Source organism: Dendropsophus ebraccatus, chromosome 10 (assembly GCF_027789765.1).
Source record: "Dendropsophus ebraccatus isolate aDenEbr1 chromosome 10, aDenEbr1.pat, whole genome shotgun sequence".
NCBI lineage: Eukaryota > Metazoa > Chordata > Amphibia > Anura > Hylidae > Dendropsophus > Dendropsophus ebraccatus.
Window position 1 is genome coordinate 50,132,597 of NC_091463.1, and position 26,510 is coordinate 50,159,106.

At 43.6% G+C, this 26,510-nt stretch overlaps 1 protein-coding gene across 1 annotated transcript in view; it reads left to right on the forward strand.

Moving 5' to 3' along the window:
* The first annotated feature begins 939 nt into the window (after positions 1-939).
* The window catches only part of TMEM255A (transmembrane protein 255A), a 48,901-nt gene continuing 23,330 nt past the window's right edge, over positions 940-26,510 (forward strand). The window contains exon 1 of the mRNA XM_069985932.1: positions 940-1,170. Coding sequence (XP_069842033.1) covers positions 1,116-1,170 — 55 coding nt within the window. The 5' untranslated portion in view covers positions 940-1,115. The remainder of the gene's footprint in view (positions 1,171-26,510) is intronic.

Below are 26,510 nucleotides of genomic sequence, written 5' to 3' on the forward strand. Positions count from 1 at the left end.
CCAGTGACGGGGCTGGGGGCAGTCTCTCCAGTGACGGGGCTGGGGGCAGTCTCCCCAGTGATGGGGCCGGGGGCAGTCTCCCCAGTGACGGGGCTGGGGGCAGTCTCCCCAGTGACGGGGCTGGGGGCAGTCTCCCCAGTGACGGGGCTGGGGGCAGTCTCCACAGTGATGGGGCTGGGGGCAGTCTCCCCAGTGACGGGGCTGGGGGCAGTCTCCCCAGTGACGGGGCTGGGCGCAGTCTCCCCAGTGACGGGGCTGGGGGCAGTCTCTCCAGTGACGGGGCTGGGGGCAGTCTCCCCAGTGATGGGGCCGGGGGCAGTCTCCCCAGTGACGGGGCTGGGGGCAGTCTCCCCAGTGACGGGGCTGGGGGCAGTCTCCCCAGTGACGGGGCTGGGGGCAGTCTCCCCAGTGACGGGGCTGGGGGCAGTCTCACCAGTGCAGTGCTGTGGAGTATACTCACCTCCTCCCCTCCTGCCTGCAGCATGTGGACAGACGAGGTGATAAACCATCTGTGGGGGTGCAGGGGCCATGTAACCGGCACAGTATGAATACAGCCCAGCACCTGCCTCTGACTACCTGTCCCTTATTACAGACCCCCTGTGGCTGGAGGCGACTGGAGGTGGGAATGGGGGGGATAAATGACACACTTACACACACACATACTATCTATCTATATTATATTCATATATGCATATACACATAATCCACAGACAATGACATACTTTCCTTCACAATGCCACACACGTATATACACATATATACATATACACACACACACAACCCACAGCTGTACATCCCTGGAGAATCAGTCAGATACTCCTGTGGTCCTCAGTCCCCTCCACCACACAGAGCAGCAGTGTCTTCTCCCTAGTCTGAGCTGCTGGAGGAGTAAGCCCCGCCCCTTGTAGGCCGGTCACATGACCTCCTTCAAACCACTCGGCTCTAGCTTCTACCATGGGACTATGCCTGAGGAGGAGGCTGTGGCAGTGAGGGTCGCTCCACTCTGCAGCCCCTATGGATGCTATGCGCCCATCCAATTCCCAGTGCATTTGTGCCTATTCCCGGAGCTCGTGTGTGCGTTTGCTGCCCGGTAGCGGGACAGTGAGCCCTGCAGCATGCTGACTCAGCAGGCGTCCCAGCGCACTGAGATCTCAGCTGCAGATTCCACGGGTGAGTGCCGCCCCCGCCTCCCATCGGTGCATGCAGCTTGTTGTGGGGGGTTTGCACCCTGGAAGGTGACAGCAGGTAGGATTAGCAGGCGGTGACGTCAGCAGCACCCTGTAGGTGCCGGACGGCTGGATGCTGCTGCCATTCTGCATGTCTCTGCCCATGGTACCATCTCTCATCCCTGGCATGGACAGTCAGCCTTGATCTGGCTTTCTAATGACCTCATAGCATTGCTATTACTCTACTTGGTGCCTGTATTTCTCTAGTAGTGCATGTGCAGGAGCCCCCTAGCGTCCTGGGCTGGTAGTGCAGCCGCCCCTGCTGTTTACTCTTCCAGTTCCTTCTGATCAATATTTACTTTAATAAGAACTCTATTAGTACATTGCAGCCTTGGGGCGGAGGTGTCCTGGTGCTGGCAGGGCATGCTGCTCTTGTAGCTTCTCTTATGCTGTGTGCCAATTGTTACCTTGAGCTCTCTGCACCATTATGTCTCTTCTTGCACCTTTGTGTCCCACATGCCGCACTTCATATATGATGACGGTGATATAGGTGGCACATGTAGATGGCAGCCAGTGCCGTCCTATGTGTGCCCATCTTTTATCCGGTAGCTACCACTATTGCGACTGAATTGTAACAGTATACACAATACAGAGACATTAGCACAGACAGCTGCATTTACCTCCATATCATACCTGTCCCTTTTAGTATAATGGCGGTTTACCCTGTTTTGTGTGATACACAATGTACACTGACACTTGTTCAACCTTGTATTTATACTTGTGTAATACCCATATACCTTTGCCTACCTTACTATAGCCAAGCTCCCCGTTGTACTCTCTCAGACACTAAAAGTAACTCTTACCATGTATAAGCATGTGCACCGAACCCTTTTTATATGCCCATTGGTGATTCTTTTTTGCCTGGATTAATGTACAATAGTAAAGTAAAAAAAAAAAGTTGCCAGATGTTTGCTGTCAGTAAAGTTGGCCGTATACTAGAGATTCTGGACTTGGGATTTGGCAGGGAAGGGGATTTTTGTGACATTATAGAGGATAGTTAGCACATCAGTGGGTGTTCAACTACTGGGACCCCCCACCGATCTCAAGAATGGAAGACAAATGTGGGTGAGTTGCATTGTCACCTGTAGTTGCCTCTCTCAATATTTTGTTGGGTTGTTGTTGTTGATCACAGGTCATGGTGAATTTGCCCCCCCCCCCCCCCAAAAAAAAATAATAAAAATCTAGTTCAGATAGTAGGAAGGAACATAGGGTAATGTCTGGCCTTTCCCACAATAAAAAATGTCACGTACGAACCTGCTTCATAGTTTGGCATGCTGTTGGGAGAGTGTTTTGATACACAGGGGCACATTGCGCCTCTGGCATACGCCACGGAAAGGGCACAGATTTTTACTCAAAAATCTGCGCCTTTACTGTCGGGTACGGCCCACTTGCCTGATGGGCACGCGGGCATGAAGCACCTGATTCACCATGATTTACTGAGTTACCATGCCTGATTTACCACGATTTATGCCGGAATGGCAGAATCTACATCTGCTCCGGAACAGTACATTATGTTTTCTGAATTCCTTTTTCGTGAGGGACACCACCAATTTTATGGGGTCCATTGGTTTTCTGGTATGTCCAGCATTTCAACAGAAAAAATAGTGCAGTATTTATTATTATTTATACACTATTTTTTGACAGATCCTGCAACAAACACCCCCAGCTGATCCTCTAACACAGCTGTGAGTCCAGTCTAGGAGTATGGACCTGTAGCTGTTAGGGTGCGTTTACACAGAGAGATTCATCAGACAGATTTTTTAAACCAAAGCCAGGAACAGACTATAAACAGAGAACAGGTCATAAAGGAAAGACTGAGATTTCTCCTCTTTTCAAATCCATTCCTGTCTTTGGCTTCAAAAAAATCTGTCAGATAAATCTTTGTGTAAACACACCATTACTTAGATCAGCATATTCAGCTAGCAGATCTGCTTTAACATAATTGAAGAGCTTCACATCTTTATTTGTCTGTCCTCTGGTTAATCCTAAAATAGATAATTTTCTGGTTTTAATAAATCTTCTTCCTATACCACAAATGTATGTAGAGAGGAACCGCCATCCAGGGGATTGATGTAGTACTGCAATACTTTCAGCTCTGATCGTTACTTAACCTTTCAATATCATTTGTACAGTTATTATGTCTTCACTTGTGGTGTATCCTCACTTGTGCATTGGAAAATTGTATTTACAGCTACTCTATAATGTATGGATGGCTCCTTTTACAAGCAGGAACGATTTGGTTAATATGGGAGAACAGGCATAGGGAAAGTAAATTCCCCTCTGCTACTCGCTCTGGTACTGTCAGCAAAGCAAAGGGGCTGTTTGCAGCACCTGTTTTCTGTCTGCACAGAGAAAACCTGGGTCCTGTAAGCTACTACACCAGCCATCCTCTCTCCACGAGCAGGATGACATATATAGTAGAAATTAACTGTACTGTATATTAGTAAAGGCAAACTGCTGTCCGATTCCTGCACATGGTGCCGGTCTATTATCAAGCATCGGTCCGGCATGAAGCACTGGGGACCGGCCCGCTGGTCTCCAGTGTGACGAAACCCCCTTCCCTCTGTGACGCGGCTCCATTAAAATCAATGGAGCCGTGTCACAGAAGGGAGGGAAGATCGTCACACGGGCGGCACCGGACCAGCCCCCCAGTGCTTCATGCCGAACCGGTGCTTGGTAATAGACTGGTACCGTGCGCAGGAATTGGGTGGCAGAGCTAACCCCCGCCCCAGTCTGCTGCCGACTCGCCCCGGCAGCTCTGGTGACATCAGGGAAGGAGTCGGCAGGAGGCTGGGGTGGGGGTGAGCTCTGCCGTCAGTCCCCGGCAGGGTGTGTGAACAGAAGTGCATCAGCGGCGGCAGCGGTGGTGGCGGCAGGGATGTGCAGGTGATGGGGATAGCCCTGGTACTGCTCCCCCATGAACTGCTCATGCTATGACCAGATGATGGGAGGTGTAGTACAGTGTATTTGTGGCGTGGGGGGGATGTTTGGTGATTGGGATGGCCCTGGTACTACTCCCCCATCATCTGCTCATACTATGAGAAGGTGATGGTAGGAGTAGTACAATGTATATGTGTCCAGTGCTGAGCAGAGAGGGAGGGGGGAAGTAGTTAGATGCACAGGCACCTCTCTCCCTCCCTGCTCGGTGCCCTCCAAATGTATTGACTGAAAACATTTATGGAATACTTTGGGGAGTAAGGACACTTGCTCCCCAAAGTATTCCATAAATGTATTCAATCAATAAAACATACTGTACATTACATCACTTTTTACATAGACATCCGTAGAAACAATACAGTACCATTGACTTCTATATATAGTGCGCCCCCTGCTGGATACCCCATAGAAATTACAACTGATTTGTGACGTCGCGGTTTTTGAGAGAATTTGAAGACTCCCTAATCTACTACATTAAGGGAAATAGCAGTATATGTGCATTTTCCATTATTAATGTACATTAGAAATTTGCCTAACTTTCCATAAGTAATAACATATTAAAAAATACTTTGGACCGAACTTCTCCTTTAATCGCTAATTGTTATAAGTCGCTTCGTCTAATAGGACCCTTAAACTACAATCATGTTACTACTGGCTCTGGTATAGCACAGTGTGCCCCAGTCATCCCCATCTGGTATGTGGGAGAACAGATAGCAATGTTGATACCACACATATCTTAGTAACCAAATCACATGTATAAAGATAAGACTTACATAATAACAAATGTAAACTCAATAGTTGCAGTGCCTAAAATCCACAAATCTTAGATAAAGTACAAGCGCAATGGATCCACAAGGCAAACCATAATGGCTAGCAGCATCTACACAGCTTGTGGGGGGCAGAAAATAACACGTTTGGCACTGATTGGCTGATGCACAGCCACCCAGTGTAAGGGATCTGGTCAGCTGACTTGTACGATGGCTTCTTCTTGGAGTATAGCTTATATTTATAGCCTTCTCCAAACATCAAAATAAAGCTAGGTCCTATATTTGGGATAGGTCCTATTTTCAGTGAAACATGGTACTATACTTAAAAAAAATAATAATAATAATTCCGCAGTTTCTAGTGTCTAAATATTTATGCTGCGATGACAGATGACACAGAAATACTCATGTCCTGTATAGAAAGCTTCAGACAGCACTGGGTAGTTGTTTCTCTGGATTGTCATGCGGTGCTGCTAGCTCTGGTGTGTCTGGCTGATGTAATTAAAGGTTTTCCAGGCAGGAATAACACTCATTACACTTTCATCACGCGTACTCGGCCTGTTTACCTCCATTTATCATTTGTGCAGGAGCCTTCTGTATTCCATGCGTGTACTGTTGTTTTTACACTGCTCTATATATAACTCTTATATTACTGTACATACATTTACTTCTTATTTTGTGCCTACTGTAGATTACAGGTCCGGTTGTGGGGAGATCAAGCAGATCACCATCAAAGGTCTTATAAGATCTATAGATGGTAGACTCCTGCAGCAGCCAGTAATTTTATAGTGGATTCTGTCCCACCGACATGTTTCTCCGTGTGGCCACCTAGATGATCAGATGGCTGGTGCTAAGTAAGGGTTACTGCAGTGTCATTACCGCTCTCAATGGTTTTAATATTTTAGCTACTAAAACAGTCAGTCATGTTATCCTCATAAATAAACTTGGGTATTATGTGCTCTTTGTCCATCAAATACATTATCTAGTTGCTTTCAGGCAGTTTGATAATGATATACAATGCATCTCAAGTTATAGATCCTGACAAGGCCTGTCACACAGTGTTTATTAGCTATTGAACTGTATTCCTTCACTCCAGTCATTCAGAAGCTGCCTCTCTGCATTTGTTCTATTTCAGGACATACAAATATATATATTGAACATCAACTAAGGCCTCTCGAGAAGCCTGGTGGAGATACATAAAAATCCATTTTTTTGCGTTTGTCTGGTTTACGCCATCATTATTCTTGTATATTTTAGGGCAGTTTGGCCCGGTTTGTACCAACAATGGAGCCGCCATTGCAAAATGTCAGACAAATGAACAGCTGTTTTGGCTTTGTTTACACATGGCATTTTCCAAGCGTTTTTGCAGCGATTGTGGCAACAGTAGCTATTTTACAGCAAAAAATGCTTGATCAGCTTAAAGCTAGAGTAAACATAGCTTGAAGTGCATTACATAGATGAAACAATGAGAACACCAGGAGGCCAAGCTTCTGGCACCAGGGCTTCGCACGCCGGGCTTCCGACAAGGATATCTCCGTCCCGGGACCGTCTCCAGGAGCGGGACTTAGCGAGATGGGGTAAGTATCGGGGGCTTGGGCGGCCTTCACCCCGGCACTGGGGGGCGGGGGTGACAGGTTCCCTTAAATGAAATAAAATGTAATGCATGAGTAATTCCTTATGTGGAAAATAGGAATAATTTTCAAAATAAATTCTAAAAATTTCTTAAATATATTCCATTAATTCATTTATCACTCTAGGTTCCAGACATTTTGACAGTGTGATTCTTTAGTGCATGTCTTTATACTGTGTCCACTCTTGTAGAGGCTTTCGTCAGTACTGCTGTCAGTCTTTGAAGGGGAGAGATAATAGTAAATGCGTCAAGCATGAAATTGTAGATGAAATGCCCTGGTTCATTCTAGAGGGATTTAGCTGCTCCATATTTATGTAATTATTACAATAGAAAAAGACAAAGTCCCACGAGGACCTCTCACTTACATGAGAGGTCATCCAGATAAAAGAACTCCTCTAGCAGCCTCTTTAGAAAGTCAATTAGAGAATAGGGTGCTTGAAATAAACATATGAATATATTATATAAATGTCATGATATGTTCCCTTACATATCAACAGCATGAATATTTTTCACTCTATATAAGTACTTAATGGCAACAGTGCTGCATTGATTATTCCACATATGTCTGTGCTTCCATAACATAGAAACATTTAAACTTTTATTCTTATGTGTAACGTGTCAGAGAGGCGTTCCCAAGCTCATAATCTGCTGAAAGCTGGAATGTCTCCTCACTCCCCCTCCCATCCCTCGCCCTGCTTGATTGACACACAGCTGAAAGCTAGGCAGACAGATTTACTTTGACATTGTTCCGTTTTTTCGTCAAACAAGCTGTAGAAATTATATTTTATGTCTGTCTTGGTTTCCACCACTGGCCACATTACTATGAGCATCCTAATTGTATAATATCACCCCCGGAACATCTTATATTTTATCACTGAACGTAATGCAACAAGAAATTCCCTGATTCTACAAATCATGGGTAATACATGTACTTATAGTTTGATCATTTAGCATATTGATGTTAGAACTCAAGTAACCACTACACAGAATATGTAAAAGACCTAAATATTTTTGCTTTGGAGAATCCTTTGAAGTAGAAAGTGTCTGACAACATTGACTACATGTTTCTAAATCTCTACCTGAGAATATTTCACTAAGGGTTTGCATGTCAAAAGCTTTTCCAAATAACAGATACACTTGAAGAAAGTGACTGGTAAAAGGTCCCAATATCACTGCACTACTTAATCTCTGAATACACAAGTTAGTACAACATGTATAGCTAATAAATATTATGAGGACCTTGGTACCCCCTGCTCTCAGTCCTGTGACCTATCATCTTGGGGCTCACCATTGAACCTCTTTGGTGCAATTCCTTTTCATGTATCTGCATGGTTCTACTAAGATGAAAAACTAGAAGTCGCAGCAGTTCACTTATGACTGGACCCTTAAGTCATGGGGGCCCACAATACAGTAGGTCGAATAGACCCATCAGTGCAGCACCACGGATGGCCTGAAGCCTGGCTGTAAGAAGAGAAGAGGATCAGGAAAAAGAGCAGTAGGGTAAAGGCTGTACAGTGTGTGGCTCTACACTCTGGTGGCCTGCCCACTATCACTCTGTGCTCTGACTCTAGCCTTGTATGTGTAGGTGAAGAAGAGGAGGGGTAAGTAAAGGTCCTCTTACTCTTGCTAATCTAAGGCCGTCTGCAGTTCCAAACAAGCACCGAGCAGTGGGATCAGCGCTTGTTTACAAACCACAGTTAATCAGGTGGCCGAGCTGCACGAACGATCCCTACATTGTTTGTGTCCTCCTGGGTTCCAGCGGATCAGATGCAGACCGCAACCAATGTAGATATGTAGTAAATACTTCACTGCACTTCACTAAATAATTCCAACATGGATTATATCATCACAGCAGAAAAACTTGTACAACACTTAAAAATGGTGACATAAGGTCACCAAAACGTTGTGCGACTGTGTGCTGTACATATTTTTTTGCTGTGATGAAATAAATCATGTTGGAATTATTTTGGACTATTGGAGTGCCGTGCCGTGTTTACACAGCCAATAGCGATACATTTTTAACGCCATACAAAAGATGCATGCAGGCATTTTTCCATTCATCAACTGATTGCTCTCACTTTTACACAGGCCTAGGAATCGTCATGTGTAAAAGGGTCTTTAGGCTTGAGGGTGCGTTCACACCTACAGGATCCACAGCAGATCTGCAGCGGATCCGTAGCAGATTTGATGGTGCAGATTTGATGCTGTGATCAGTTTAAATGAAATCTGCTGCGGTTCCGCAGCAGAAAATACGCTGCGAATCCGGTCAGTGTGAACGTTCCCTAAAAGAGGAAAAGCCTGCACCTCCTCCACTCCTAGTATCTGCTCCATTCAGAGCTGCCACCTGTAGGGAGCCATTTTATGCAAATTATGCTATAAATCTATGTACTGCAGATATTAGAAAGCTAGTGCCTCAAGGCCTGATGCGACTTAAAGAATAAACTTTATATGTGATATAAAGTTTATTCATATTTTGTCAAAGGGCTTTTACTTTTGTCTTGCTGCTTCACAGTTTAATTTGGAAACTAGGGGTTGTCTGGGTTTATAACAATGATGGCCTAGCCAGAAGATAGGCCATCAATATCTGATCAGCAGAGTTTCGACATCTTCCAACATCGGCAATCAGTTGTTAGGGGAGCCGCTGCATCGGCACCCATACACCACTAATGGTGCTGAAAGCTTTGCGTTGTGTTGGGTGTTTGCACACTGCCAATCAGACAATGAAGGGGAGTAGAGCTGAATGACAACATATTTGTTTATTATTCAAAAACTCATGACTCTTGATATTTTGTCCATGGGGTTAAGGGTGTATGAAGTGGGCTTTGGATTAGAGCATGTTTCGTACACAACCAATCTGCCACTCACAGCCAGCACAGTGCAATCGCAGTTTACCTATTTAGATTCTACTGTCAAAACTGACAATGGCATTTACCCTTAAGGGGGTATTCTAGGAAAAATTCACTTCTCCCCTATCCACAGGATAGGGGTAAAGTAGGAGATTGCGGGAGGTCTGACCTCCATACCCCCTGCTGATCTGCATATCGTGCCCTGGCTTTTGTTTAATGAATAGAGCCGCTGGTATGGCGCATGACCCGCGGCTCTATTTATTCTTTTATTTTTCCATCTACAGAGTCATGTAAGGGCTTGTTTTTTTTCAAGAGCAAGTGTACTTTGTAGCGGCACCTTTCAATGTACCATAAATATATGACAATATGTGGGGTTGGGGGCCTGCCTTTATGCAATGCACTTTAAAGTAAAACTGACATGATATCTTTATTCAGTAGGAAAGTCCGAATAGAATGATGCCCATGCTTACGTAGCTTTTCTAATATTTTACTTTTAAACAATAAAACTTTTTTTTAAACAAACAAATATGATTAAAATGGCATTATTTTTCCACCTGTGGGGCTGTATGAGGGATCATCGGTAACTATGTCCATGCAACCCTTGTTAAACAATTATCGGGCAGTGTAATAGGCCCAGTAAACGAGCGCCGATCTGTTTACTGTTATTATCGGGCCCACATCGTCCCATGCAATAGTACCCTTAGTCTGCACAGCTTTTTACTTCTTAGAGCAGCACTTTGTAACTTGCTCTTTATTCTGTAACTCAGTCCAAATTGCAAGAATATAAACCACCAGTATAAAGATATATACAAAAAATACCTTGATCATTCTCCTTTTCAGGTAGTTTTGTGTATTGCCCTTGTGCCTTCTGTGCCTTCTTTTATTAGTAAACTATGGAGCCTGCCTTGGTCACTTATTGGCTGAGCAGGCAGTTTCTATGAAGTTGACAGATGATAGGAAGCAGCAGTGAGCGATGGGTAACGGGGGCCTCCGGAACAGCAGCTGTGGGTGATTGGGGAAGGTGAGTATCCTTCCTTTTTTATATCACCAATTAAATTTTCTGTTCTCTTTCTGGGGCTGGAATACCCCTTTAAGCATATCATCAGACACAGTGGTGCCTTGGATTACTAGCATAATTTGTTCCGGGACCGTGCTTGTAATCCAAATCACTGTTAACCAAAACAAATTTTCCCATAAGAAATCACTGATATGCAGACAATTGGTTCCACACTCAAAAATAATGATTTTTTTTTTATATTCTGAATAACATGTAGAACAGATGAAACAAACAATGAGAAGCAGCTGAATATGTCATATTATAAGTTACTGTACAGTATAGCAATCAGCATGTGATGTATAATGTATAGTAACTGCATAAACCTGAAAAACAGCAGCAGTTTGTAGATACAGGATCGAACTGCAGATCCCCATAATGCAGTAGTGTAGTACTACAGGCTAGAATATAGAAGCAGGGCTGCTGTCAGACGTCTGTGTGGTCACATGCTAGCAAAGGGGAAGGGGTGTGTGTTCAGCATGGACCAATCAGGAAGTGAGAATCACAGCTGTGCAGCAGGACAGAGACAGAAACTTTATATACAGCAGTTTTAATGGCTGAGTGTGTGTGCAGGCACAATATAGCAGCAGTACACACTGCTGAGTGTGAATGCAGGCACATTATAGCAGGAATGGAGAGGATGGGAAACACAAGGGCTGAAAGAGATTGCAGGGAGTATGAAGGAATGGGCAGGGCAGATGTGGGCACATAAATGCAGCGCTCTCTGTCCAGGCAGAGAGGGGTTACAGCTATGGTGAGATTACCTCCACAGTCCTGTCCCCTGATGCAAGCCCCAGTCTGAAGTGGATCTGCTATGATTTGGAAGGTGAGGGAGACTTCCTGGGTCAGAGTACAGTGCTGTAGATTACCCTGTGCAGACAATGCCCCTCCCCCAGTACAGGGAGCTCTTAAACCAAGTTACAATTTTAAAAAACTGTGAGCTCTTCTTGCAAAACACTTTTAATTCCAGTTACTCTTAAACCAAGGTACCACTGTATGTGCAAATGTAGGTTGTTTTCCTGTGTTTTAGTAAAGTGTACCCATCACTGAGACTGAAGCTTCAAACACCTGCTGCAACCTAATACATGTTCCAGTCGGCAGGGCCAGGAAGCTTCCAGACAGCTGAAAATACCAGAATGACATGATTGTGCACTTATCCCACGCAGCAACAAGTCAATGATATTTTCACATAACAAGTGAAGCCCTAATTGATCTCCAACATCTGTGATTATCTTTACAGGAACAGACATTTTCTGCAAAATGGTGCAGTGTCAATATATCACACATTTATTTGAAAGCTATATACACTATTGCCACTTTTACATGGAAGTGGTTCGGTCAGCATTTTCTATCAATATTTGTCAGCCAAAACCAAGAGCCGGCCCAAAACATCTCCTTGTTATAGTTTTTTTCTCAGTGTATGTTTCCCCTAGCCCCACCCCCTTTTCCCAACCAGATTTACTAAGAGGTGCGATGCGATTGTGGAGGGGGGATCCCTTTCTCTTACCGTCCTAGGACTCAGTGCCGCTGATCCCGGCCTAGTATTCTATTGATCTGTTCTGCAGCAGACCAGACCAATAGAGCACTGATCTGATCGATCAGTTCTGTATAATGTATAATACACTGATCCCTATATTAGAATTCACCCAGGGGGACTTCTAACTTATGTGTAAGTAAAAAAAAAAAAGTCCTTTATATTAATAAAGAATCCCCTCCTCTAATAAAAGTTTGGATCAACCCCCCCTTTCCCATTTTATAAAGAAATAAACATGTTTTGTATCGCCGCGTGCGTAATCGCCCGATCTATTAAATTAAAAAATTCCTGATCATGCATGTTAACCCTTTGAGGACCAGGCCCAAAATGACCCAGTGGACCGCGCAAATTTTGATCTTAGTGTTTTCGTTTTTCCCTCCTCCCCTTCTAAGAGCTCCAGCACTCTGTTTTCTATCTACAAGCCATCTAAGTGCTTGTTTTTCACAGGAATAGTTGTACTTTGTAATGGCGTCTTTCATTTTACCATAACATGTATGATGGAATTCCAAATATATTATTTATGAAGATATAAATAGGTGAAATCGTAAGAAAGAATGCAATATGGTAACGTTTGGGGGGTTCCTGTGTCTACGTAATACACTATATGGTAACAGCGACATGATATTATTATTCTATAGGTCAGTCACAGGTAGTCCGAACACAACTATATGCAGGTTACACAGATTCTCTAATGTTATATATATATTTTTTTTATGAAATCCTTTTTTTTTGGCAATTAAATATTAATATAATGGGCCTATTGTGAGGCTTATAACGGTTTTATTTTTTCACCTACGGGGCTGTATGGGGTGTCATTTTTTCCGCCATGATCTCTAGTTTTTATTAATACCATATTTGTGAAGATCGGACGTTTTGATCACTTTTTATTGATTTCTTTAAAATATATAATGTAACATAAAATCGGTAATCTGCCCACTTTTTTCCCTCTTTTCGTGTACGCCGTTCACCGATCACAATGACGCTTGTTATATTTTGATAGATCGGACAATTACGCACGCTACGGTATATTATATGTTTATCTATTTATTTATTTTTATATGTTTTATTTATATAATAGGATAGGGGGGTGATTTCAACTTTTATTGGGGAAGGGGTTTTGGGGTAGTGTAATAGTGTTTTGAACTTTTTTTTTTTTTTACACATTTGAAGTTCCTTTAGGTGACTTTTACATTCACTACTTGGATTTCTACACTGATGATTGCTATGCCATAGGCATAGCATTGATCAGTGTTATCGGCGATCTGCTCATTGAGCCTGCCTGTTCAGGCTCAGTGTAGCAGATCGCCGATCGGACCGCACGGAGGCAGGTGAGAGACCTCCGGCAGTCCGTTTTACCGATCGGGGGGTCCCGATCAGTAAGTGACAGGGGACTCCCCCTGTCACTTACACTTAAACGCTGCGGTCGCGCAAGGGGTTAATGACACGCGGCAGCGCGATCGCTGCAGCGTGTCATTACCGGTGAGGTCCCGGCTGCTCACTGCAGAAACACCCAGGACGCACTGTTATGTCATGGGTCGTCTGGGGACAGACTTCCATGACGTAACCCTACGTCCAGGGTCGTCTAGGGGTTAAACAGGTGTAAGCGCCCAAAAAAATCCAAAGTGCAAAATTGTGCACTTTTGGTTGCATCAAACACAGAAAAATTGTTATAAAAAGTGATCAAAAAGTCACATATATTCAAGTAATGTACCAAAAAAATAGAAGCGTTATAATGATGGTAATAGAGCAATTTTAACGCCTTAGCGACCCATGATGTAGCTGGTACGTCATGGTGCCGCAGGGGGAGTTCAGAGAGGGGTCCCACCGGGACCCCGCTCTGAACGGCGTCACTCCCGGCTGATATGTGCAGCCGGGGAGCGCCTCTATTAGCTGACGCGGGTACCGTTGCCGCGCCGGCTAATTAAGCCTCTAAATGCAGCTGTCAAACCTGACAGCTGCATTTAGACGCTTTGCTCGCACGTCCCTGGTGTCTAGTGGGTCGGATCTCCCCCCCGCAATCGCATCCGTGATCCGTGCTTCTGGCCGGGCCGGGACTCGCAATGACGCTGATCCCGGCTTCGCAATACATTGACAATACACTGCTGCAGGCCAGTGCACTGTATCACCGATCTATGAGAGATCAGTGCTGTGTATATACAAGTCCCTCAGGGGGACTTCCAGTTAAAGTAAAAATAAAAGTAAAAATGTTTTTTTATTAATAAAAAATCCCCCCCCTAATAAAAGACCAAATCACCCCCCCTATCCCATTTTATAAATATAAATAAACAAATAAATAAACATTTACAAATATAAATAAACAAAAATTTAGTATCGCCCCGCGCATAATCGCCCGAACTACTAATTAATCAATCACATTCCTGATCACGCACGTTACACGGTAAAGGTTTTAATTTTTTAAAAGCTGTTATGTAAAATAAAAGTTATGCAAGTTGACTGTCATTTTATTTGTACCAACTTGACGAACAAAGATAACTCAGTTTTACTATAGGGCGAATAGCGTAACACTTCCCCTCCCCCCCCCCCCCCCCCCCCCACCACAAAAAAAAAAGCGTTTTATTTTCAATTTTACAGCGCATATAACTTTTTTTTTGTTTGTTTTCGCAGGATATTTTATGCAAAAATTGAGTCTTTTGCAAAGTACAATTAGTGGCGCAAAAAATAAGGGCTCGTGTGGGCCTGTAGCTTAAAAAATGCAAGCACTATGGCCTTTTAAACACGAGGAGAAAAAGTTTGGGTGAGGTTTTGCCGCTAGTTAATGGCGCTGAATTGCAATACTACACACAACTTAAAGGAATACTCCACTTTTAGGCTGGGTTCACACTACGTATATTTCAGTCAGTATTGTGGTCCTCATATTGCAACCAAAACCAGGAGTGGATTGAAAACACAGAAAGGATCTGTTCACACAATGTTGAAATTGAGTGGATGGCCGCCATTTAATGGCAAATATTTGCTGTTATTTTAAAACAACGGCTGTTATATTGAAATAATGGCAGTTATTTACTGTTATATGGCGGCCATCCACTCAATTTCACCATTGTGTGAACAGATCCTTTCTGTGTTTTTAATCCACTCCTGGTTTTGGTTGCAATATGAGGACCACAATACTGACTGAAATATACGTAGTGTGAACCCAGCCTTACCCCGTAAGGGTGGGTTCATACTGAGGAATTCTCGTGGATAATAACAGTAACAGTTAACAGTAATTAGGAAGGGAATCCAGTCAGTGTTGTGTGAGATAGAAGAGTGACAGAGAAAGCTAGATGTATGTGAAACAGCAGCCATAGATCACAGCAGAGGAGCTGGATTTGCCACAAGGGGAGAGAATTCAGCACAGTGGGAATAAGATGAGTTACAGGATAGGACTGTGTAAAACAAAAGCAGATTGAGCCAGCAATAGGCAGATACTTGGCAGGTGTCTCTGAGGTTCAATGCATGCTGGGAAATGTAGTTTCATGGATGGCGCCATCTTGCCATCCCGCTTTTAGAAAAACTTCTAGCTCGGGAACAGCAGCAGCTAGAAAGACAGGAAATGGCTCAAAATACTCAGGGGGCCTTGATGAGTAAGGCCAACTAGGGTTGGCACCATTTAATTTTTTAATCTCTTGGTTGGAATACCCCTTTAACCCCTTCGGGACCAGGCTAATTTTTGTTTTTAGTTTTCGTTTTTTCCTCCTTGTGCTTAAAAGGCCATAGCCCTTGCATTTTTCCACCTAGAAACCCACATGAGCCCTTATTTTTTGCGTCACTAATTGTACTTTGCAATGACAGGCTGAATTTTTGCATAAAGTATACTACCAAACCAGAAAAAAATTCAAAGTGTGGTGAAATTAAAAAAAAAAAAAAACGCATTTCTTTTATTTGGGGGGAATGTGTTTTTACGCCATTCGCCCTGGGGTAAAACTGACTTGTTATGCATGTTCCTCAAGTCGTTACGATTGAAACGATATGTAACATGTATAACTTATATTGTATCTGATGGCCTGTAAAAAATTCAAACCATTGTTAACAAATATACGTTCCTTAAAATCGCTCTATTCCCAGGCTTATAGCGCTTTTATCCTTTGGTCTATGGGGCTGTATGAGGTCAGTTTTTGCGTCATGATGTTTACTTTCTATCGATACCTTGATTGCGCACATACGACTTTTTGATCGCTTTTTATTACATTTTTTCTGGATTTGATGTGACCAAAAATGCGCAATTTTGCACTTTGGGATTTTTTTGCGCTGGCGCCGTTTACCGTGCTAGGTCAGGAATGTGATTAATTATTAGTTCGGGCGATTACGCACGCGGCGATAGCAAACATGTTTGTTTATTTATTTATTTGTTTACTTTTATTTATAACCTGGGAAAAGGGGGGTGATTCAGACTTTTATTAGGGGAGGGGGCTTTTTACTTATAACAATACTTTTTTTTTTTTACACATATACTAGAAGCCCCCCTAGGGGACTTCTAGTATATATACTTTGTTCTCTTATTGAGATCTTTGCTGTATAGATATACATCAAAGATCAATGAGATCGGCACTCGTTTGCTTTCGGCTGCTGCAGCCAAATACAAACGAGTGCCGAGCCGGGGACGGCGCCATCTTGGACGAGTCCCCGGCCGGCATCAGACAGGGGGATCGCTCCTCCGGGACAATATCCCGGAGGAGCGATCCCCGCCACTAGACACCAGGGAAGTGCTGCAGCCGGTAATCGGATGCAGCTGTCATGTTTGACAGCTGCATCTGATTACTGTATTAGCGGGCACGGCGATCGGACCGTGCCTGCTAATACCGACGGTCCCGGGCTACAAGCGGCCCCCGGGACCGCCGCGGTTCAGAACGGGGTCGCCGCGCGGCTCTGCTCTGAACGCCCGCACCCGCGTGAGGACGTACAGTTACGTCCTCGTGCGGGAAAGGGTTAAGGATGGGGGTGGTGCTGTTTTTGAAAGTAGCTGTGTTTTTTTGGTTTTTTGCTTTTTAACCCTGGATAACTCCTTTAAAGGGGGTTATCCAGTATTAGAAGAACATGTGCCACCCCTGGCTCCAGGTTGTGTGTGGTATTACTGCTCATCTCCATCCACTTCAATGGAACTGAGCTGCAATACCACAACCAAACTGAGGACAGGAGCGGCGCTGTTTGTTGAGGGAAGCAGCTATGTTTGTGTAATCCTGGGTAACCCCTTTAAGGCCTAGAGTCTGTAACACCACTAAAAAAAACAACATGAAGACCAAAGAGTTCTTCAAACAGGTAAAGGGCAAATTGTGGAGAAGTATAGAAGAGGATTGGGATTTAAATCCACTATAATAATGTGGAAAGAATTTGATACAACTACAGACATGCCTGGAGAAGGCCACTTACCAAGACCAATGGAAATATCTGTCTATAGGACGTGTACAAGCCACAGATTGGGGCTTTATAGAAATGTTGGCAAAAAAAAAACATACTTAAAGGGGAACTCCAGGTAGAGGTTAAAAAAAATCCCAGTTTTGAAACTACCAAAAATCCATTCGTTTGGGGGGGGGGCATTGCTCTGTTTTGTGTTTCTGTACTTCCTGGTTTGGCATTTCCCAGAATGCAATGCTTTCCCTCATGTGATCATCATAGCCCCTACCCATTACAATCAGTAAAATTGGTGCAGCAGCTGCTTCTGTTCGGTCAGAGATGGTGAATCACTCAGGGGATTGGGTTATCCAGCCAAGCCTCCTGTGAGATCACACCCTGTCCCTCTCTGCCCCTCTCTGCATCATCAACAGACACACACACACAATGTTAGACAGAAGCATGTATGCTTTGTCTCCTGGGGGGGCAGGAGACAATGTGAATTGGCACAGGGGCCATTTTTTTCACTTCCTGGATCGGCTATCAGTATGGCAGAACTGTACAGATAAAGTAATACATTGTATAGACACATCTATATAACTTTGAATGTACTTTTAATAGAAACACGTTTTTCTTATCCGGAGTTCCCCTTTAAAGTTAGCCAAGCAGACTCCCCAAACACATGAAAGAGATTCTTCTGTCATATAAAACAGAACATTTTTGAGCCATTGTGAGGATCACTTCTAGCAACCCATGAACACCATTCCCACGGTAAAGCATGGTGACAGCATCATGCTGTGGAATTGTCAGAGATTGGAAGACTGGTCAAGTCTGAAGGAAAGAATGGGGCAGTAAATACTAACATTTTTTAAAAACATATTTCTAACTCTGGAGATTTGAGACTGGTTCAGTGGTTCACCTTCCAGCAGGATCTACCCTAAACATAAAGGTAAGACTATGTGAAGACTGCTGTTCACCAACACAATCCATCTAACTTGAGGATTTGGAACAGTTTTTCCTGGAAGAATGGGCAAAAATACTAGACTTGTATTTGTAATTTCAGCAAAAGGAGTCACTAAATATTTTGAGCCATCAAAGTCATAGGTATGTTGTGTAAATCAAAAGGTACACATCCCCATTATATCATTGTAACACATTGGGAGTGTATATCAACAATGCTGGATAAACGTAAGGTCTGTGCCATGAAGATGGGAGTAACAAATACAGTTGAAGGTAAATTAGGAGAAATGGTGGCAAAAGATATAACGTAAACTTGGCTGACTTTCGGTGATGAGTCAAGCTGAATGTGCTTGTCCATGATGGAGCATAAAGCGATATATTTTGAACAAAAAAATATTACTATGGCAGGCTTTACAAATAAAATAAGATTAACCTTCTATATATTCATTGCAGGGGTACACTTATATTGAACCATAAACAATAAACATAATAAACTGCATAAAAAACACCTATTTTAATTGCCCCCCCATTGAGGTGGGATGTATGGTACAGTGCGCAGGCGTTCGTCCTGTCTGCATGTAGGAGACCGAAGTACCCGTGTGGGATTTTTTTCTGGGCATTGCCGAGCTTAGGGGGGAGGGGATTCCCTTTGGTGGCAGTATAACTTTCATAGGGCCTTCAAACTAGAGTTGGTGGTCACTAGTGCTCTTCTTTTCCTTCCAACTGGAAACACTTATTTGATGACTATTCACTGGCATCATGTGGCAAGCAACATCATGGTTGTCCAGTGGCCCTGCACTCACAATAATTGAGCCCTGTAAATATTCCTTTTAATGAATGACGATTTACTAGACCAGTGCTCATATCGGCCAGCCGCCTGCCCGTCTGAAAGGAGCCTTAACATAAATCAGCTAGAGTATGATGAGACAGGTGTATTAAGAGCTGCAAGCAGTGAACATTCTAAAACCGTGCATGCATATTAAATTATTCAAATTATTTTCAGATAATTATAGATAAAACAAGCAGTTGTCTTATAAAGATGAAGGGATGAATGTGATCGGCCACATGGCTTACATTGTCCATACATATGTCTCTGTGTGCGATGTGTGCAGGGCGATGAGAGCAAGCAAACTGTAACTTAGCTTTCCAAGCATTCTGAATATATAATGTATTATTTTTTGCTTGCAGACACTATAGGGCACTAAAGAGTAGTACAAGTACTGTGACCAGATAGGAGAAGGAGGAGATAAATGACAAAAAATTGCTTTGGCCCAGGGTGCTTAGGTGGTATACAGCAGGTGGGCTCTGGTGTTTTCACTGGGGCCAGGAGTGGTGTTACCCACCCCCGGACACACTGGCACAGGGCTCTGTAAAGGGTAGCACAAGGTGCAGGTGGAGCGAGAAGTCCAGCACTTAAACAATCAATGGCTTTACTTGTAAACTTCAGTGCAATACAGGTTTACAAAGGGACCAGCTTGCTACATGCAGGTACAGGTAGAGGTTGTTCTTTAGGTAGAAACTTAGAGTAGAAGGCATTAGAAGAAGAAGTATAGATTGACTTTAAAGTGTAACTATAATTTAGAGAGCCAAAAAATGAAATTAATAAGTTAAAAAGCCCACGTGTTACCCTTTAAAAAGAGTGTAAATTGTGTAGATATCTTGTGCGGTTGCTGAGATATCCCCAGTTGTTCGGCTCAGAAAAATAAATGAATTTTTATCCTGGCTGTCTGAAAGTGGGCGTGGCCTCACCTCTCCTCCCCCTCCCGCCTTATCTCCACCCTGCTCCTTTCCTGCCCCGCCCTCCACTCCTTCATGAACACACATGAGAGTGATGATGATGTGAGGTAGATTGGATAGTGAGGGATGAGTAGAGGGGATGATGAGAGTGATGTGAGGGACGGGGATGAGTAGAGGGGATGATGAGAGTGATTATATGAGGGAGAGGGATGATGTGTGGAAGATGGATGATCATCCCCTTTCATCATCCCTCTCCCTCACATTCAACGGCGCTCCGGGCGAGAGACCGTCAGGAAACAGCGTTGGCCGACACACACGGGTGGGGGGTATCTGTGGACAACGTTCTGGGCACACGCGTGGGCAGCGATCCGGTGGGGGGGGGGGGGGCGTTTGGGGTATGGGACGGAAGGGACAGAACTCCCTGGCAGCATCACCAGACATGTGGCCTGGGGGGGCGAGGGGGTGGATTTTTAATGGCACTCTGCTGAGCGGGCGGACCGGCGGCAGACACATGGGGGGGAGGGTTGCAGTCGGGCACCAGCGATCCGGGTGATCTGGGGTGGAAGAAAGCAGCAGCAGGTGGCAGGGCATATGCGGACGGCATGAGACGTCAGCGATCCGGTTGGTGGGCTTCCACATGACTTCACAGTGTCCAAGAGAGAGGTGGGATTCCTACTGTCCAGTGAAGAGGGAGGTGGGCGGCCCCGGGGCAGACCTATATGGAAATCTGTACAAAGCTGCTCCTTAGGCAGAGTACGGATTTCCAGAAGACCTAGACAGAATTGCACAAGTAACTCAGAGCCAAGCACAGCTCTGAGGGGACATTCAGATGCATATATTTCAAAAATGGTTCAATATTTTTTTTACAATAAATTGCTAAAATTCTTCTTATGACCTAGGCAATTTAAAAATAAATAGAAAAAATATATTATAGTTGCGCTTTAAATAGGTCCAGGGGCTGTCTTGGGGACCTTGCCTCATTAGTACAGTACTCTGCCGGGATAGTGTAGAATGGGTCTTTAGCGTTTAGTGAAGAACTAAATAGAAGACCGCCTTTTGCCAATCCAGCCCAGAGACTATCTGGTTCGGTAGCAGGAGTCGCAGGCATGAACAACTGGGTGAAGCTAACACCTCAAGATTACCCAAGGAAGTTGAGCGGCAGCAGTGTGATACTTCAGCTTAGGCCCTTTGTCCCACTGAGGATAAGTCCCTTGGCTATGTAGACTGTCCTGATGTTGTAAGAAGGATCCCAGGTGTAGGCAAGGTTGACCCAGGTGACAGTTACTCCACCCTTGGCTTTAGCAATGCATCTTTGCTTATAAGCACCCAGTTGTTCATGCCTGAGACTCCTGCTCCGAACCAGACAGTCTCTGGGCTGGTTTGGCAAAAGGCGGTCTTCTATTCAGTTCTTCACAAAACGCATCGATGACATCATCGATCCGATAACATCGATGATGTCATCGGATCGAGAATGTCTTCAAATTGATGATATCATCAAAGATGTCTCCTATTATGTCATCGATGATGTAATCGGATCACTAATGTCACCAATAATATAATTAGATTGATGATGTCATTTAATCGATGATGTCTGATGATTGATAATGTCATCTGACATTGGATCAATGATATTGATATTATCGAAGATGTCATCGATGATGTCATTAGATCGATGATGACATTGCTGTCTTCAGATCGATGATCTCATCAGTGTTGTCATGGATGATTATATCAATCCGATGACATCAGAGATCCAATGAAATCATTAATGACATCATGGATTTGATGACATCATAGATCTGATGGCATTATCGATGATATCGATCCCATAGCATAATTGTATCAATTATGTAATCGATGAAGGGGTGGTACCAAATGATGACATCAGATCAATGATATGTCATCGATGATGTAAATGGCTAGATGACTCCCAGGGACACTGCACAGACCTCACAGATGGGTCTTCTATCATGTTGGGGGTTTCTGGCTCTGTAGCTTCATGTCCCAGTAAAACGCTGTTTATTCCCGCGCAGGGCAGAGCCGTGATTGTCACAGCCTTCTGCCTATCAGCGCGCTCTGTGGGGGGAATTGACAGTCAATGAGGCCCGTTAGAGGCAATTTTGCCTGTCAAGCACTCCCACAGAGTGCACTGACAGGTAGAGAGTCATGACTAGTCACGGTTTGGATACTGCCCAGATGGTTCACGGGTCTCCCCATGCCTTGTGCACGGAATTAAACAGTGTTTTACTGGGAAATGAAGCTACGGAGCCAGAAACTCCCAATATGATAGGAGACCCATCTGCAAAGTCTGTGCTCGTCCCTGCTGATTAGTTCCATTTAAATCTTCATCCTTTAGAACATCTCTGGATGAGGAAGAATGGGCTGTTTAGTGGATGTTACCATCATCTAATGTGAGGCAGCTGCAAAAGGCATCCTGTCCACATGGGACAATATTACTGCAAAATGCAGTCTACTACAACATATATATGTATATAGTTTTTTTAATTTTATTTTACATATATTTTTATAGTATGGAGTTCAATGTAAGCTTTATGCGGCATATACACTCATTTGTAAAATGTCAGCTTTCTTTTTTTTTTTTTTTCTTTTTCATCTGAAATCTTAAAGGGGTAGTGCACCAAAAAAAATTTTCTTTCAGATCAACTGCTGCCATGAAGTGCCAGAGATTTGTAATTTACTTCTATTAAAAAATCTCAAGCCTTCCAGTACTTATCAGCTGCTGTATGCCCAGCAGGAAGTGGTATTATTTCCAGTCTGGAGAGCAGGAGAGGTTTTCTATGGGGATTTGCTCCTTCTCTGGACAGTTCCTGACATGGACAGAGGAGGCAACAGAGAGCACTGTGTCAGACAGGAAAGAAAACACCACTTCCTGCTGGACACACAGCAGCTGATAAGTACTGGAAGGCTTGAGATTTTTTAATAGAAGTAAATTACAAATCTCTGGCACTTCATGGCAGCAGTTGATTTGAAAGAAAATTTTTTTTGGTGCACTACCCCTTTAAATTGTTATGTGACTTCCAAGCAGATTGCATGCTTACATAGTCATGAACACTTCAATGCAAAGTCAGACCGATTGCACACGTTTTTTGCTTTGTGGCTATAGCTATTAGGTATAATTGAACATTAAAGGGGAACTCCGGAAAAGAAAAACTTGTTTTCTATTAAAAGTACCTTAAAAGTTAAATACAGTGGTGCCTTGGATTACGAGCATAATTTCTTCCGGGACCACGCTTGTAATCCAAATCCACTCTTAAACCAAAGCAAATGTTCCCATAAGAAATCATAGAAATGCAGACAATTGGTTCCACACCCCCAAAATAATGATTTATTATTCTGAGTAACATGTAAAACAAAGGAAACAAACATTCAGAAACAGCAGAATATGTGATATTATAAGTTACTGTACAGTAATGGAGAGGATGGGAAACACAAGGGCTGACAGAGACTGCAGGAAGTATGAAGGAATGAGCAGGACAGATGTGGGCACATACATGCAGCACTGTCTGTCCGGGGAGAGAGGGGTTACAGCTATGGAGAGATTACCTCCACAGTCCTGTCCCCTGATGCAAGCCCCAGCCTGAAGTGGATCTGCTATGATTTGGAAGGTGAGGGAGACTTCCTGGGTCAGAGTACAGTGCTGTAGACCTCACTATGCAGACCATGCCCCTCCTACATTCGCGCTCCCACCCAGTACAGGGAGCTCTTAAACCAAAGCAATGCTCTTACACCAAGTCACTATTTTGAAAAACTGTGAGCTCTTAAACCAAAACGCTCTTAAACCAAGTTACTCTTAAACCAAGATACCACTGTATATGTGTCTATAAAATGTATTACCGTATCTGTACGGTTCTGCCACAGTGGTAGCTGATAGAAATCCAGGAAGTTAAAAGAAATGGCCCCTGTGCAAATCCACATTGTCTCCTGCTTCCACTGCTCTCTCCCCTTAGGAGATAAATCTTCATGCCTCTGTCTCACATTGTGTGTGTTTGCTGAGATCAGGCTGATGATGCAGACAGGGGGCAGGGTGTGATCTCCCAGGAGGCTTGGCTGCATCCCCCAATCCTCTGAGTGATTCACCATCTCTGACCAGCCAGAAGCAGGTGTTGCACTGATTTATCTAATTGTGCAGGTGTGTGCAGTGAAATTAGGGCTGTGTTCACACATGTTGGAATGTCATTGCAGTACTGCAGAGTATTCACAAAAATGATGCAGTAACACAAGTAAATGATGCTAAATGGCAGAGAGGATCAGAGCCTTATTGTGGGGCTCAACTTCAAAGATAACAGATGCTTCATCATAAAATGTGCGTGGAAATTAAAAGAAATTTTTTTTAAAAAAAGTTCTTTACTTTTTTCCAATATCAGCATTGTGCTGTGTGGTGTTACAGGTAGAGAATACAGCGTGCTGTGTGGTGTTACAGGTAGAGAATACAGTGTGCTGTGTGGTGTTACAGGTAGAGAATACAGTGCGCTGTGTGGTGTTACAGGTAGAGAATACAGCGTGCTGTGTGGTGTTACAGGTAGAGAATACAGCGTGCTTTGTGGTGTTACAGGTAGAGAATACAGCATGCTGTGTGGTGTTACAGGTAGAGAATACAGCGTGCTGTATGGTGTTACAGGTAGAGAATACAGCGTGCTGTGTGGTGTTACAGGTAGAGAATATAGTGTGCTGTGTGGTGTTACAGGTAGAGAATACAGCGTGCTGTGTGGTGTTACAGGGAGAGAATACAGCGTGCTGTGTGGTGTTACAGGTAGAGAATACAGCGTGCTGTGTGGTGTTACAGGTAGAGAATACAGCGTGCTGTGTGGTGTTACAGGTAGAGAATACAGCGTGCTGTGTGGTGTTACAGGTAGAGAATACAGCGTGCTGTGTGATGTTACAGGTAGAGAATACAATATACTGTGTGGTGTTACAGGTAGAGAATACAGTGTGCTGTGTGGTGTTACAGGTAGAGAATACAGCGTGCTGTGTGGTATTACAGGTAGAGAATACAGCGTGCTGTGTGGTGTTACAGGTAGAGAATACAGCGTGCTGTGTGGTGTTACAGGTAGAGAATACAGCGTGCTGTGTGGTGTTACAGGTAGAGAATACAGCGTTCTGTGTGGATGGGACCACAATGAAATCATAAATTATTACAAATAATTCAGTAACACAATGAAACCGCAATGTGTGAACACAGCCTAGATGTTCTGCAACAGCTTTGGGCGGGGAATAGGCAGGGTGGAGGACTGTGATGAACAGCTGAGGGAAAGCATTGCATTCTGGAACCTGTAGTACTGTGTACAACTGATAAACCAGGAAGTGCAGAAACACAAAACAGAACAAAACCCCCAAAACAAATGGATTTTTGGTAGTTTCAAAAATGGAATGAATAGGTAAGTAATGCATTATGCTTCTGCAGAAGTTTTATTTTTTCTAACCTCTACCTGGAGTTCCCCTTACTGTCAAATAAACAAATTTTTGACGTGTCAAACATTTAAGATTGCACTGAGTCTACTGAGACCTGCTATGATCAGTGATGCATATGGCAGTGCACCTCACTCCCTGGCCAGTTGCGAGATCTGACTAACTTGCTCCATAGACTGTAATGGAGCCAGTAAGGTGGATTCAATTGACAGCTGGGGAGTAAAGCACATTATATCACCTTTTCACAGCTCCTCACTCCTGAGACCCAGTGCAGTCTTTACCGTGTGACATGTCTGATGATATGTCAAAAGTTAATTTATTTGACACTTTAAAGTATTGTTTGTTTTGCTGAACTAAGACATCTTGTAATTTATACTGATGGTAAATTGATATTAATCCCACATCTAAATGGTTTGCTTTGCAGAAATATTTTCTTGACCCGGTAATTAGATAAATGCAGATTATTCTGTGCTTGCCAGATTTTATGGAGTTGTAAAAGACGAGATGCATCACTCATTACATTTGCAGTTTTTACTGAGTGATTATATATGTGAAGGCGAATGCTTAGTATATTAAAGTAAAGTAGTGGCAAAATTTAGGTATAGTTTTCCCAATAATAAATAATAGTCTACATAGAACTTCCAGGATTAAAGGGGTTATCCAGCACTACACAAACATGGCCACTTTCTTACAGAGACAGCACCTCTCTTGTCTCCAGCTTGGGTGCAGGTTTTGTAACTTAGTTCCATTGAAGTGAATGGAGCTTAATTGGAAACCACACCTGAACTGGAGATGAGAGTGGTGCTGTCTCTGGAAGAAAGTGGCCATGTTTTTCTAACACTGGAAAACCCCTTTAAAGCTTTTAATAAGGAATGTCGTATCAAGAAGTGGTGTGGCATTTATTTTAGTACTGCAGAATTGTACTGTAGATTTTCAGAAGTTACAGGCACTGTGGATTTTTTTATTCCATATATTGTAGACTTATCCCCAGGACAAATCATATGCTGATCAGCTCTTTTGAAGTGCTGTCCTGGCTGGATATAAATTGTGATTTGAGCCAAAGTTCA